This window comes from Arachis ipaensis, chromosome B3 (genome assembly GCF_059453495.1).
Source record: "Arachis ipaensis isolate K30076 ecotype BB chromosome B3, ASM5945349v1, whole genome shotgun sequence".
Taxonomy (NCBI): domain Eukaryota; kingdom Viridiplantae; phylum Streptophyta; class Magnoliopsida; order Fabales; family Fabaceae; genus Arachis; species Arachis ipaensis.
In genome coordinates, this window is record NC_142438.1 from 78,254,422 (window position 1) to 78,271,324 (window position 16,903).

A 16,903-nucleotide genomic window follows, 5' to 3' on the forward strand; every position below is an offset into this window, starting at 1 on the left:
AAACAAATAGAAACATTTTAAGAATATTTATAAATACAATAAAAATAACTAAATATAGATATTTATTTTCAAAAGAAAATAACATTGAATTTTAATTTTTTTTGCAATTATAATTAAAAATACATATTTTTATCTTTAGAATTTATAATTTTATATACAACAATGTTATTGTACAAAAAAAATGTAATTTATATAAAATATATAATCAAATATAAAATATATATTAAAAATAAATTATACATATATTCTGTAACTGAGCCAAGAAAGGTCAAAACCTCCCATGATTTTCACAATTTTAATATTTCAACTGACTGATTTACACCATATCTTAGCTCTTGATGCTATGGGCCAGTATCCTTAGGTTGAAGAGATTGCTTAGTTTGTTCTCTTAAGTATGTGAAGGGAGTACATGCTTTTTTTCATTTTTCTTTAGTTTTCTGATTTTGCTTTGGGTTTCTTTACCATTTGTAACATCCACCTATCAATTGCAGAAGAAATAGCTAAAATTCACTCTTTCGTTGCAAATTACTTTCTTTATTATGGAACTCAGAGAAATTGTACCTCTTCTAATACGACTTCAACATTTCTCCGTCTTATTTCAATATCATGTTTCTTATATTCTACATCAGATGTTGTACCATTTAAGTATTTTGTTGATTTATCCCGCGTAAATAGTGCACTCTTTCTCCATCTGCCTTTTCTTTTCTTTCATCTGTAGAACTAAAATTAAAACGCTGAAAATATTTATTCTGTTATGTAGAAAATGATTGGAATATAAATTTTTTTATAAAATATTGACGGTAATATTTATTTATAAACTGTACAGTCTATAATATTAGCTTGGGGAAGTAATTTATAGATTGCAGATGAGAAAAATATTTATAAACTGTACAAGCCACTTGACATAACAGCTTGGAAATATTGAATTGATAGAAAAATTAGGTGACTGAATAATAGAGCAGTTAAAGGTAATTGAATAGAGCAGTTAAAAAGATAGGATTTATAAAATAGAGTAGATTATTGCAGCAATTATTCCACGAAGAAAAGATAAATAAAAAAGGAAAAAGAAAGAGAGAGCCAGGGAAGAGGCAGTGCATGAGCGTAGCCACAATAGATGAGATGATGTATCATGTCTTTATCTATGTGTGTATGTATATGTGTGTGTTTCCCTCTGTAACTCAATGAACAAATGTGTCTATTGATAGCTCCATTCATGCTCTGCCTGTTCCCAGTCTTTATCATCTCTTCTCTTTTTCTCTGGCTATTATCTCTTATCTGGTTTTTCAGATTATGCAATTATATGTGATGCAATCCTATTCCTTATATAACATTATTATGAATTAATAATTACATATTTATTATAGTACAACATGTACTACTATATACTATGTCCAATGTTTCTCCTGTACTACTTGTTAAATCTTAATTGTGAAACAAGAAGCTCCAAGGAGATCTCAGTTGTACTACACTACTACTACGCACAAGAGTACCAAAAATATGCCTATGTGCTTATGTCACTTTCTTGTGCTGCTGAAATGACCATTTGTCACTTGCCAAAACTATTTTGGTTAATAATTATTCATGAACAAAATAGTATGCTTCCTAATTTTATTTTCATTTTCTTCCCCTGTTAAAAGAAAATGATAGCATTCGTTATGCAAAATAAGGGAAACTATCATTTGACAAGATGTAATAGGTCAAAATGTTAGAGTTGAATTGAGTATGACAATTTTTCTGCTGAAATTGTGAGTATTTTCATTAATCGTTTTCTAATTTTAGAGAATAAAAAAATTGAAAATAGTATTTTTGCATGTGGATAGAATAAAAAGTAAAAACATCTAACTTAATCACCCGATCGTGTTTACCTAAAACATGTGCAACTGGCCATGTGCAATTCAAGAGAGACAAAGTCCAATTTCATCGAAACATGAATAGTGGGGATCCAATCCTAATTAGTGTTAAGTAGTTAATGGATTTAGTTAAAAGGAAGCATAAAGAGTAATGGGTGGTTGCAGCTTGTAGAGCAATTACGGATAAGTCGCACGCCTGCACATTCAAACTCGCTACTTAGGTTAGTTTGGATAATCAGTTTAATACTTTAATTAATTTTTTTAAAAAAATAGATTAAATAATAAATAGCTATATTAAAAATGATTTATAAATAAATTATTTTATGTTTGAATTTTTAATTTTAAAAATATTTATTTTATAAAAATATGATAAAATGTAATAATATTATAAGAGAAGTAATTTTTTTTAATTTTTCTATAAATTTTTAAATAACTTTTTAAAAAATTGTAATTTAATTTTAAAAATTACACTTGACATTAATATTATTATTTTTTATAAATTAAAAACTCAAAAAAGTTATTTTTAAAGTTTCTCAAACATATCCTTAATGGTTATTACTTATTACTTATTAGGTGTGTATTATAGAGATTGATAGAATCTTCCACTGCATGTGGTAAAATTAATAGAGATATAATTGGTCACGGTAATATTTATTCTGTACATCGAACAAAATTAAAACGCAAGAATTAATCGCCCTATGTAGATACATGCTACTATAAAATAATAAAATAGTACCATGAACCTACCCCTCCCCTCCATAAAGTCCTAATTATCCAAGTCCTTTTTGGTGGTTGTAGAATGGTTACAGTCATCGTTATCATCATGATTTATTTTAAAATGCGTTTGATATTTTATAAGATCATTTAATTATATAATTATTCACAGAATTAATATAAAATATAATTATTTTATTTGTGTAGTATTATATAATTGGATCTACATATTAAATTTTTTTATACTAGTGATACATTAAAATTAAATTTATATTTGAAATATAAAGTTGACGGTTTATATTTTTACAATATCAATTCATTTCAATTTCATTGAAATCTTTTAAAAAAAATAAGAGTATAATATCAGTTATAAAATAAATCTATAAATTTTATAGCTCAAATCAATTTCTATTTTTTTATATATGTTTTAAACGGAAAAAAGCTAATTTCTAAATCAAATAAATTTCAATTGCGAAAAACTCACCTTAAATAAAAAAACAAAACAAGGAGTTGCTAGCTAGAACCCATGAAGCTCATGGTGTCTTTTGTTCCAAGACTAGAACTTAGGTTGATAAGTTAAAGTTAGGTGAGGGCACGTGGTGGTAGGTCCTTTGGGCTCAACTATCTGCTATTGCTTTACATAATTACATGGAGTCCTTCACGGACCGTGATAATTGTGTGGAATGACTCATCCTAACTTCATTTGTGAGTGTGAACCTTTTTTTTCTTCCAATTATTTGAATTTAATTTCTTAATTAGCTGTTTTGCAAATGGATAATTCTAGGTGATTTCTTCTCTTAATTGATCATCTTATAGATCGAGTATTGGATATATAATATAATAAGCAGCATTTAAAAACTAAGCTCTTTTATTAACATAACATCAAATGATCCAATAGGTGGCTTTTGAATTAGCTCTGTGGCTTCTTTAGAAGAGAAGGGGAAGAAAAAAAGTAAAAGTTAAAAACTAAAAATTGATCTCTTTTTTTTGGTGATTTCTGAAAGCTTATTAGCAAGATTAAGATGTCTTGCCCTTTTGTCTCAGTCAGATAATTCCTCCTTGCTAGTTAGTTTCTGCCAATCAATCTAACTCTTACAACAGAAAAAAAGCAGGGAAAAAAATAAAAATAAATAAATAAGTAAATAAATAAATTTGATTCATGACTTTGGTTCTGTAAGAATAACATCAAAATCACTAAGAGTCCACTCTGCTACTTCATCTTTTGTGCTGACAAATATCTCAGTTCCAGTATCCACAGAAGTCCATATTCTTTTAGCAGGAGCTGTTCCAGGATCCTATACCAACATAAATTAAAACATGCCCATTATTCATTTTTCTATTATGTAACAAAACATAAACTCAAATAACATTAACATACCTGATAGAAGTATAGTCTACTTGAAAGACCACCAACATCAAGTTCCCAAGTTCTTGGATCTCCAACCCAACCATCTCCTTTTTTTGTTGGATAGCCATAATCACCCCATATAGGGTGAGGCAACAACTGAACAATCTCTTGTGCTTGAGGATTGCTATAAGGATCACAAGTTTTAACAGGTTGCTCTAATTGTTGAGCATTACCAGGAGCACAGTAAAAGTGATAAGCAGAATAGGGGAAATTTTCAGTGTCATTTCTATGGATTTTCTTGTTGTCTGGTGTGATATGAAATGGAGGGCAATTTTCCAAACCCTTTGGGCTGCACCAGGCTGGTGTTTCAGGATTTATGATCATCTCACTGTATCTGGTTACATCAGTTAGGACATCTCCATCACAAGGAGCACCATTGTTCTTCCAGCAGCTACCTATGTCTAACAGGTAGAACTGGCTCTTGGGACCCCCACCCTTTTTGATATCTAAGCTCAACTTGACCTTAAAATTTGGTGATTCTGGAAGCTGAAACATGGACTCAAATGGTTAATAATAGTGCCTAATCATCCAACTTATAATTATTATAAATAAAAACAAGCGGTTGTAAATGTTCTTAGAGCAGACATTAAATGTGTTCTAAAAACATGAAAGTATGGAACGAAATTGAGCAACTTTACCAAATTTTATGGTTTATTGAACACAGAGAAGATAAATTAAGCTATATACTTACAATTTTAAGCATTCCTCTTGTGTCATAATGATACCCTCCAGAGAATCCTGTGGTTGCATCAGCTCTAAGGTACAGCATCAACCATGGATATTTCTTTGAAGTTCTGAGCTTATGTTTGAAGATCCAACTCCCAGAATCATCAACTTTCTTCTCCCACACAACTTCATAGTAAGACAAGCCATCTTTCTCACCCTTGCAATCAGAATCCAAATCATATGTACCATGAAACATTCCATGCATTGTTCCATTTTTTATCCTTGTTTGTTGATGACACAAGATGGGTTGGTTCATGCACCCTTTCCCAAAGCAAGGAAACCTCCCATGACTACCAAAAGGTGGAACCTTTCTCCCATCCATGGGACACAAACCAGAGCTTGTGTCATAGTTTCCATTCTTCAGCATTATCATCCAAAATTGCCAAGGCTTTGGTGTGTCTTCAACTTCACACAATGAACCAAGATACAGTTCTTTTTCAACAGCATAAAGGTCTGTGTTGTTTATATCAATTGAATCTGATTTTATACCAGGAATTGGTTTTCCAACCCCAAGTTTGTTATCATCTTTTGTTACCTTGTGTTTGAGAGAATCTGTGATAACATTACAACCAATGCATCATAAAATTTAGAACCAGATTCTTTAACCAAAGACAAAAAGATCTATATTTTGTTGTGTGAATTGGACTTACTTGAAAGATCAAAGCAATCAGCAGCTCTTGGGCTACCCATGTGAGGAGCTTCTTCCCCAACCTCATTGCAGAAATTCCAAGCTTCAAATGCTACTCTCAGTTCATTTCTCTTCATTCCTGGATCTCCTACTGCAGAAACATGATTCTCACTCTCTGCTACTGTTGAGAGATCAAAGAAGCTGAACACAATAAGAACATTCATCAACACAAACAACCTATGCAACTGCTTATCCATAATTATCATGTGTGCCTCAAAATTAGAGCACACTAGACAATGGATATAGGGTCTAATGTAGCATTTCATTACGGTGGTTTTGCTTTTGAAGGATCTTCTTGTTATAAATACTAAATAAAATAAGTTATTATTACTTTTGATTTGAATTTTAAATAAAAATAAAATTAAATATTTTATTTTATTTAAATCTATAAAATTTAGTGAGAATCAATAATTAAATATAAATGAAAATTTTGGTTCCTAATATACTAAAATCTTTTTGTAATTCTTATTATATTATAGAGTTGCTATTTGAAGTAAGATAAAGATTCAGTATATTTTGGTCGAGAAAGATCAAAAGAATTACAAGAACTAAATTATCTCAATTATGCTCATAAATTCAAATACATTTTGACACTCCTAACTTTTTTTATAATTTAATATGAATAATCTTAAGATAAAAGAATCTAAAAAAAAAAATATTCATCACTTGGTACTTTTATCTCCAGCATTATTTATAAGGACAATTCCTCAGATACCTAACCATTTTACGTTTCTAGTTTCTACTGCTTTTTAAGTTTTTTATTTTGTGAAGGACTTGTTTTTATTGTCTACAAATTAAAATTTGGTGTATCATTTTTGTCATTTTAAGGAATTAATTAAAGGGTCCCAACTATATGTAGAAATTATATTCCAATTTTCATATTAAAAAAAATATCACTCCATAAAATCTTGTACCTATAAGTGGGTGAATGAAAATAATGAGAATGATTTTATTGATGTTAAACTAATTTAATTAGATTTAATTGAAAAAGAACTTGTACCTATAATATTACTCCATGAAAAACCTAAAACAGATTCTCATGTAACTCAGATAAAAATAGTAATAAATCACAAGGGAATAATATGGGTTGGAAACTTGGCATTGTTCACAAGTAACAAAGAAAGGCCATTCTAGCACTCGGGTCTTCATTTTTATATTAAAATTTAAAAATAATCCCACTTTTTACAATCTTTTAATATTTAAGTATTGTTATGGCTTTTCTCAAATTTACTGTCTGATTAATCACTTTTTTATTTTTCAATTCAGTACTCTTACTCATTTTCTTTTTTTACATGCCTTAGTGCCTTATGGTCTAACACGTGTGATGTGTACCATTTCTGCAAATTAGCACACAGGAAATATCTACACCTATCAATTTTGTAATCACACTTATCATAAGCAGTGTTGGAGATTCAAGTATAATTATTTTTATGTCAATTATTAATTTGACATAAAAATTAATGCACCTAAATCTCTCATGAATTTGTAATTTTGTGTATATGAATTGTGAACAGAATAAATTAACTACAACTTTTTCTTTTTGGTATTTAAATTAACTAATTTTTTTTTTTTTGGTAATAAAAATTAACTACTTTTACTTTGCATGAAGTCGTCTTCTTTTTCTTTTCAGTGTTCGTTGAGTGTGTGGACCCTTTTTTATTCTGTCCACCATATAAAGTCCAAAAATAGTGGTCCACCTTAGCTCTAAAGCCCAATGTGAAGCTGATTAGAGTGGGAAAAAACCCATAGCAGAACTGTAATTGTTATTACTTATTATCGTATCTCCCAACCTGACAAACTTAAAAACTAATCCGTTACGAATATTAATTCTATTTAAAAGTCTGTTGTTAGTCAATAAATTAATTTATATACAAGACAGAATTCGAATTCGACACCTATTTAAACAGACTAGTGAGCTGACTACAAACTTTAATTTTCATAATTTCTTTAAATTTACTCCAATAAATCTTAGTTGTAGAGATGAGTGCCATTTGGCTTAACAGAATGCCATTGATTACAGATGCATTACAGTTTAATTTGATCAACCTAAAATTTTCAATGTGTTATTACTTATGATGACAATATACTGTATAATATAATGAAGTAATAATGCGAAAATCTTTTCCATGGTATGGTGTTGGGTATGGAATGATATGGGTCTCAAGCTTTCTCCTTTCTAGAGAACCTTTCTACAAATTGATTGATTTTTATTTTTGTACAAAACTTACTTACAAATAATTTCATGAATCATACCTCCCACTACATCAAGATAAGGTACATCTGCATAATTCTTGCAGAGCTTCCTATCCTCTTTTCTTTGCTGAAAAATTATGCATATATACATATGAATGTTATGATATAGGCTGAATTGAAGTGCTTCTTATACTGTGTCATGAGTTATCCCCCAAGAGATGAGGAAGTGTAATCTTGCCACAGTTAGAAGGGTCAAGCTTCCTGAATTGGTCACATATTTGCATTACATCTTTTTCCTGTATTTTACCCATTTCTTTCAGCTTGAAAATTACATACTCTGACTTACTGCAATAAAAAATTCAAAAATAATAATTCTCAGTAAGAAAAAAATCAAAGTAGAATGACACATTTGTTATTGGTCCTATTAAATAACCAGACAGAAAAAATTGCATAAATGCATGCATTATTTATGCCTAATACTATCTATCATTACCTATATAACTCTGCATAGTAAATACAACTTCATAGGACTAAGACAACTTTTTCTTCTTCTTTTCCCTTTGTTTTTTTAAGAAAACGACATGTAACCGTCACATGTATGATACAAGATCCAAGCCAAGAGCTAATGTCTCATTGTGCTTACTAAAAAATGTCTTGCTACACATTTATAGCTAGCTGTCAAAACCAATAATACCAATAATATCATAATAATAATCATCAATAATCACCTGCCATGTTATATTAGCTAATAAGGATGGCAATTTGATGAGATTAGATTCTCCTATTCTATTCATCAAGTACTGATCTAAATCCAGAAGCATATGAATGAAAAATTAGGAGAGTAATTAATGAACATTACCTGATGAAACCAGTGTTGTTGATATCAGCAGCAAGCCAATCATCAACAGTGATATCTCTATGCAAAACCTTCTTAGCCATTCTTCTATGCCTTCTATCGATTCTAGCTTCAGCCAAATACAAGAATGCCCTTGCAACCATCAAGGTCGAAAACAAGAGCCAAATAGCCGCAAACAAGCGACCTTTACGAGTCTTGAAAGCTCTATCACCATAACCAACTGTTGTAACAGACATAACAGACAAGTAAATGGAATCAACCCAATCCAAACCCTCCACAAAGTAGAGCACAAAACCCCCAATCCCAATGCAAAGAACAACCACACCAAGAGCCAAACCAACCTTCAATCTTATCCTCATCCTCCCCTTTGCCACGTCAATAATGTAATTCCTTGCTGAGAACCCTGCTTCTTGTTGCTGTTCCTGATGAATTGGAGACCCCATTTGTAAGCCAGCAAGGATGGTGTTTTCTTGCAAATCCAAGACATAGTTGACGAGTCCGCTTAAGAGTATGTCTATGAATCCAAACCCAACTAAGACGAAGACGCAAGCGAAGACCTTTGTGACTGGGGTCAGAGGAGCTATGTCACCGTACCCTATGGTGCACATGGTGACTATGCAGAAGTAGAGTGCGTCGATCACAGGGTGTGTTTCAATGCCGGAGAAACGTTCCCTGTTGAAGGAGTATATGGCAACTCCAATAGACAGGTATATCACAAGCAAGATAAGCCCTTGTCTGATCACCGAGCTGTTCTGCGGTTTTGGAACTTCCGCTTCTTTCTTTTTCACTTCTTTCATTGTGATCATGGCTGGAGCAGTTTTGCAACGACTCAGTTTCTTCTTCTTCGAAGAAGCTGGCAATGGCGGCTGTTGCTGCTGTTGATTCAAGGATTCTATCTCTGTGTTCTGCAGGGTCAGGGTTACCACATCGCTGAAGGATTTTGAAGGTCCGAAGTATTGTACATCGCGGTTGTCCATGATTTTGGAGGTGCTTAACAAAGGTTCACTCTCCATGGCAGAGAGAGAGAGACTGAGAGAGAGAGAGAGAGAGAGAGAGAGAGAGAGAAGAAATAAAAAAAAAGTGTGTTTTTGAGTGGAGGAGATGAGGTTTGAGGTTTGTGGTTGGTGTGCGGAGAAAATTATTCAATTGATTATAATTATTTAATTTTTATTTTTTCAAATATCTCTTATTTTTGTTAATGATTAACTGAATAATTCAAAATGAGTTTAATTTTATAATTTTATTTATTTGGTTTGGTTGATTGCACCAATGGAGTGACAAGAGAGCTAACTGTTTGGGCAAATAAGAGGGGACCCCAATGCCACGCAAGACGAATGTGACATAACCTAATAAATATTTGCAAAAGTAAAATAAAAGATGGTGGATTCTCATATGAATTCTTAATTCTAGCTAAAGAAAGAAGGATTAGGGTGCAATTTGTTTTTATGTTTTGCTTCTGTTTCGGGAATATAAAGTAATGAAAAAGGAAAAATCATTATGAATTGCGTGCTAAAGTAAAGTTCAAAGGCAATCATACAAAAGAAGAAGGACTAATATATTTCTGGTATGTGTGGATTAAAATAAGACCAATTGGATGGGTGTGGTTCGTTTTTGTTGTGCTCCAAAAAAGAAAGCACTGGTTTTTCTAGAATGGATTCGATAAGTTTGGTAGGTTGATTGTTTCGTTCCTGCGCCGCCGGCAGAGTGACTGTGACAAAATAGATTATATTTTTTATTTATTCATTGTTTATTGTTATTATTCAAATTTAAACTTATTATTCATATGATTTTGGTACTTAACATAGAGGTTAAAAATTTATTTCGTCTTCGACCTTTTTTTTATTATAAAATGGTCCCAAAGGTTTTAATTTGTTTTAAAATCATCTTTTTTACCTATTTTATTTTTTTATTACTAAACTACCCCTCATTAAAAAATTATAAAATAAAATAAATATAAAATAAATCAAAAAAAAAGAAGAAAGAAAGGGATACAGGGAAGGAGGGGTGGGGAGAGAAAGAAAGAGGGGGCGCGAGAAAAAGGGGAAGGGGGGAGGGAAGGGGACCGCCGCCCGCCGCCTTGCCGTCCTGCCGCACCGCACTACCACCACCACCTTCTTCTTTTTCTTCTTCTCTCCTCGCTGCCGCTACCGGTCTTCATTACTGCCGCCGCTCTTCGCTGCCATCGTCGCTCTGCTCCTCGGGAAAAGGGGGAAGAAAACGCGAAGGGAGAAGAGGGGGGAGGGGGGTTTCGGGAAGAAGAGGGGGAAGGGGAAGGGTCCTCGCCGCCGCCACCGGTCTTCACGGACGTCGCCGCTCTTCGCTATCGCCGCCACCGCTGCTCCTCCTCGTCTCTGTTGGATCTCACCGCCAGATGTCGCCGCTGCTCCTCTTCCTGGATCGACGTCGGCGCCAGCAGATCCGCGAGGGTGGACGTCGTGCGCCGGTCGCCGTTTCTGTTCCTCCTCCTTGCTCGGCCGCCGAGGTCGCTGCTCTGGCCGGTTTCTAGTTTCTGGTTTCTTGTGGTTTCTTTTGGTTCTACTGCTTCTGCATGCTTATGATTATCAATCTGGTTTCTGTGTTGTTGTTGTTCTTTTGATTCCATTATCGATTGAGTTCTAAGTTATGGGTTTTCGTTTTTCTGATTTTGGATTCTGAGTTTTGACGATGACGATGATTTTGAATTCTGGGTTGTTGTTCTTCTATTATTGTTGTTCTTCTATTTCTTGCTATTTTTATTGTTGTTTGTTTGAGTTTAGATGATGATTTTTTGAGTTTTGATGATGATAATTTTTCTGAGTTCTGAGTTCATTGGTGTTGTTTCTGCTTTTGTTTTGCTTTTGTTTCTGTTCTGCTTCAGCTTCTGTTTTGCTTTTGTTTCTGTTATGCTTCAGCTTCTGGGTTCAGCTTCGCTTTTGGTTGATTTGGGAGAGAAGGGATAGGGGCATTTTGATCCGAAGGACGGTTTTAAAACAAACTGAAACCTTGGAACCATTTTGTAGCGAAAAAAAGGCCAGAGACGAAATAAATTTTCGGCCTCTACGTTAGGGACAAAAATCATACTTATCCCTATTATTTATTATGAAATTAACTAAATAATTCTCAAATATAATTTTTAAATATATAAATAATAAACATTAAAAACATTTAATACATTAATAATAGTAATTCTATAATATACTATTAGTATTATGATCTAAATAATTTTTATAATAAAATAAAAATTAATAAACATATTATTCGATATTATGAGTAATAACAAATTAAATTTTTCATCTCTTTAAACTAAATTAATAATTCTATTTAATATCTTTGCATTAAAACATATATATACTATGGAGACCATTTATAAACTCAACAAACTCAAAACATCAATAATATTATTAAGAGGTAAATACCAAATTGTTACCTGAAAGATTTTGGCGCTGACAAAATAGTACCTGACTTTTGTTATTGATAAAATAGTCTCTACAAAATTTTAAAATTTGACAAGCGTGTCATCGAACTCGCCAAAGTAAATCTCCGACAAGCATAATGCTGACGTGGCCATCGTATTTTGGTGACCTACAAACCACCACCAAAGCCCCCCTCCCAAACACACACTCTCCCTCCCGTCGCAGCCCCGCTCTCAACGTACATTCCCCCCTTCCTCTCCCTCCCATCGCAGCCCCCTCCCCAATGCACACTCCTCCCTCCCTCCGTCAACACCATCACAACTTCCACAAGTACCTAAAATCCGGTGTTTTAGTCCGAATCCGCGATTCGCGTATCATCAGCGTCAGATCTCACTGGATCGGCTCCATCTGCTAGATCCCTCTCCGTCACACTTCTCCTCTTTTCTCCCCGTTGCATACGCCGCAGGACACTGCCGCTGCTCAGCCTCAGGCCAACGTTGGCGCTTCCGCTAACGGTTTTTCATTCTTTGTTGCAAGGATCTATGGACCATGTTGTCCAATTGAAAACATTGCTTTGTTTATGATTTTCGTCGCCAGGCCTTATTGTGGCTACGATGGTGTGGTGGTGGTCTTTGATGGTTGAGATTGTTGTTGTTGTTGATGTTAAAATTGTTGTTGCTGCGAGTGGTGGTGTTGAAAAAGGGAGGGGAGAGTGTGCGTTCGGGAGGGGGAGTGATGGAGGTTCCGGTTGTTGTTGATGTTGAGAGACTATTTTTGTCAATAACAAAAGTCAGGTACTATTTTGTCAGTGTCAGAATCTTTCGAGTACCAATTTAGTATTTACCTCTATTATTAATCAATTAATAATACATATTGTCATAAGGGAGCCACTCAGATAAAGATGCTTAAAACGTCTTTTTCTAAAGATATTTTTTAATCATTAAAATTCGATACATATAATTGATTAAACTATGTTATTTTTATCAAAATTATATCAAATAAATTAATTTGGCCAAAAATCAGTAAACTATACCTTGAACCGGTCTAAATTAATATTTTTTATAAAAAATAACTATAATATTCTTATTATAAAAAATGACTAAAATAGTCTTTTTATTTTATATATATATATAAATTTTGAGAATCTTAAATTCTAACCCTTCTCTTTTCTCTCTGTCGTTATAGGATTAGGATTTAGGGTTTTCAATATATATATATAAAGAAGTATTTTAGTCATTTTCAATAAAAAAAAAGAAAGAATATTAATGTAGATCAGTTCAAAGTTTGGTTTATCAATTTTTCGGCCAAATTAATTTGTCTGATCTAATTTTGACAAAAATAATATGATTTAATCGATTATATGTATTAAATTTTAATTACTAAAAAATATCTTAATCTGAGTGACTCCCTTGTCATAAAGTTACAAATCGACAAAGATTCATCAATATAAGAATAATGTGGATTAATTAAAAATTTACGTATATTAAAATTTTAGGTATATTTTGAGTAAAATATATGTAAATTTAATTGAATTTTAATATACTTAAAATTTTAATTAATTTACATTATTCTTATATTGATAAATTTTTATCGATCTAAAACTTTATGACAATATATATCATTAATGAATTAATAATATTATTGATTCTTTGAGTTTGTTGAGTTTATAAGTGGTCTCTATAATATATATTATATTTTTATTTCGTTTAGTATTAGTAGCCTACTCATAGTGCATTTTAATGCAAAGATATCAAATAGAATTATTAATTTAGTTTAAAGAGATAAAAAAATAAATTTGTTATTACTCAAAAAAAATTTACTATATATCAAATAATGTGTTTATTAATTTTCACTCTGTTGTGAAAATGATCTAAATTATAATACGAATAATATATCATAGGATTATTATTATTAATGTATTAACCATATTTTAATATTTATTATTTATATATTTAAAAATTATATTTGAGAATTATTTATTTAGTTTCCTAATAAATTATATTTTAAATTTGAATAATTTATTAATTAGTTTGTACTTATTATACCATATATTAAATAATTTATTAAAAATAATATTAATATAATGAATAAAAAAATAATTTAAAAAAGATATTATTTAAAAAATAAAAACAAAGAAACTCCTAATTAATTTGAATTTAGAGACAATTAGTCCTATGTCCATTTCTAAACCTCATACGTTAGTGTTTTTTGTTTAGAGTTGACAAAAAAATACCCACAGAAACTGCAGTGTTGTGTCGCAATAATAGAGAACATGAATAGAAAAAAAATCATTTTTATTTTAAAGAATTGCAATATCACTTTAAAAAAAATAGACAAAAACTGAATTGGTAGCTCACTCAAGCTATAATATCTCATTACACTTCATAGACAGGTATAATAACATAAAATTCCGTAATATTCTTGAATGTTGAGTGATATATATATAAAGAGAATATGGACAAATTAGTGTATATATTTTTCTTTTTAAAATATTTTTTTATTAAATATAATTTATAAAAAAATTTTTGTTAATTATCAAATTCGAATCCATAATTTTGTAGCTTTAATGTAATATGCTTACTCTTTTGATAATATCAAATTTACTACTATTATTTATATCTAATTTATAAAAAAATGAATTAATAAATAGTACACTAGCATATATAAAATCCTTGAAACAAAAGCAGAGATATCAGAGCAAATAATAATAATAATAATAATAATAATAATAATAATAATAATAATAATAATAATAATAATAAATTTTGAAACAAGTAATTTTTAGTATTTTTTATCATTATTTGACCAATATTAATAATAAATTATTTTAATAAATAAATTTTATTAATTTATGTGTATAAATTTAAAAAATTTTAGGTACAAATGGTATTAATTTATGTGAGCAAATTTTGATAAATATAAATACAAATAAACTATATACTCTTTATATGTAAAATATCTGTAAATATAAATACGAATTATTACTGGCGAAATACTAATAAAAAATAATAATATTTGTTGGATATCTAATCTACTTAATATACTAAAATTGGGTTTTTCCCCAACTAATAAAGGTGAAGTGTCATCTCTCATGATTCCGTTTTCCCTCCAAAATGAATGCAGTTTTCTCTATTCTAAATTATTTTATAAAAAATATCTTTATAATAATTATATTATGAGTAATATATAATGAATAATACATAATTATACTAACTTAGAAATAAATCTTCATTATAATTATATTAAATTAATATTTAATACATTATTAGACTACTTATCAATTATCAATTAAAAATATTTTTAATCATTTTAATAATACTACTACTAATAATAATAATAATATATGATAATGATATGATAATGGCACCGGTCTAATCATGATAAAAATATTTGATTCTAATAATAAAATGATCAAATCTTATGATATTAATAACGCACATTGATTTTAAATATTTTTAATTATATTAATTTTAAAAATATTGATATAATTCTAATTTTTATTCATTATCTAATAATAATAATAATAATAATAATAATAATAATAATAATAATAATAATAATAACTTGAAAAATCCGTATATAAACTATTTCAATTACCCGTGTATTATTATTAAAATTCTATATATTCCTAAATATAAGTCTTAGAAAATACGACATGGCACGGGCTATTATTAGTGTAGAGTTGTTTAAGAAGATATAATAGAATTTATATTTCTAAATTTCAATCTGTGTATATCAGGTATAATATTCTTATTCATTGTCCAGAATTTCTCTGATCATAATAGAAGATAATAATTCTAATCATGATATGACAAAATTATATAATTTTAACAAAATTAATATATGATGTGTAATTATTGTATATAATAAATAATTACCTTAATAATAAGTAATTTACATATTTATTTTTATTTTACTAAAGTCTATATAATAAAAAATTATCTTAATAATAAGTAATTACCTTAATAACAAAATTATATAGTAATCTCCTCAGTATTTACGTTTTAGATCGCTCAATTTTTATTAAGTGTAATAGAAACCATAAAAACCAATAAATCCTTACTTGAGTTTTTCGTTATTCTTATATATAGGCTTTATTTTTTAATAATACAGTCTATATATATTTATATCTATTTTTTATATATTAATAATATTATATATATTTATATATTTCTTTTTTAATTCTTTTTTAAATATTAACATATAATTAATATAGATAACATATATACTGAATAAATATCTCTATTGAATTAATTATAACGATTAATACAAGATAATAACATAAGAATAACCTATTTATAGCAAGAATTTGCATTAAAATTATTGACTAATAATTTGAATACGATTGATATGGTTAAATTGATATATAGTAATTATATCAATTATAATAATAATTCACGTGACTTCATATGTAATAATTTGAATTATAATTGTCACCTAATTATACTTGAATATTATTTAATTTTAGATATTTTATAGGTAAAAGTTATGATCATATGAATTATCATCATTATTCAATAATAATAATAATAATAATAATAATAATAATAATAATAATAATAATAATTTCGAATCAATATAATTGATATAGTTCTAATTCTCATTCATATGGAATAATTTTATCAGTAGATATTCACAATTTTAATCAGTATATAATAATAATAATAATAATAATAATAATAATATATGGATATAAAATTAATTAGTTAACAAATTGAATTTTTATTATGGAGTTTTGTTTCCCCTCAAATTTTTAATCATTAGTAATTTTATTTTTTATATTCACAGTAAATTTTGAATATAAAAAAAATAATATTAATCGTTATCTATTTTATTTATTTAAAGTCATAATTAAATTTGATATAATTATAGTAAGTCCCTATAATTATAGCAATTTAAACATGCTTCATATATAGTAATAATATTATACATATTTATATATCTCCTCTTTTATCTCTTTCGTAAAAATTTTGACATATAATTAATGTGAATAACATATATATATACTTAGCAGGTGTCTCTATTTATATAATTTTTTTTTTAATTGTAGCAAGTATCTCCATTAAAAATTCGTAC

General features: G+C 29.3%; 2 protein-coding genes across 2 annotated transcripts; both read right to left on the minus strand.

Annotated features, from left to right (window-relative positions):
• Positions 1 to 3,414: 3,414 nt before the first annotated feature.
• Positions 3,415 to 5,652, minus strand: LOC148571204 (uncharacterized). Its single transcript, XM_088507714.1, has 4 exons — positions 5,349 to 5,652; positions 4,664 to 5,250; positions 3,943 to 4,458; positions 3,415 to 3,859 (listed from the first exon to the last, which is right to left on the minus strand). The coding sequence occupies exons 1-4, from the start codon at positions 5,650 to 5,652 to the stop codon at positions 3,722 to 3,724; spliced, it is 1,545 nt and encodes a 514-aa protein (XP_088363840.1). The 3' UTR covers positions 3,415 to 3,721.
• A 1,886-nt stretch (positions 5,653 to 7,538) lies between these two features.
• On the minus strand, positions 7,539 to 9,533 carry LOC148571205 (two-pore potassium channel 5-like). The gene is made up of 2 exons (XM_088507780.1): positions 8,439 to 9,533; positions 7,539 to 7,924 (listed from the first exon to the last, which is right to left on the minus strand). The coding sequence occupies exons 1-2, from the start codon at positions 9,446 to 9,448 to the stop codon at positions 7,777 to 7,779; spliced, it is 1,158 nt and encodes a 385-aa protein (XP_088363906.1). The 5' UTR covers positions 9,449 to 9,533; the 3' UTR covers positions 7,539 to 7,776.
• Positions 9,534 to 16,903: the final 7,370 nt, after the last annotated feature.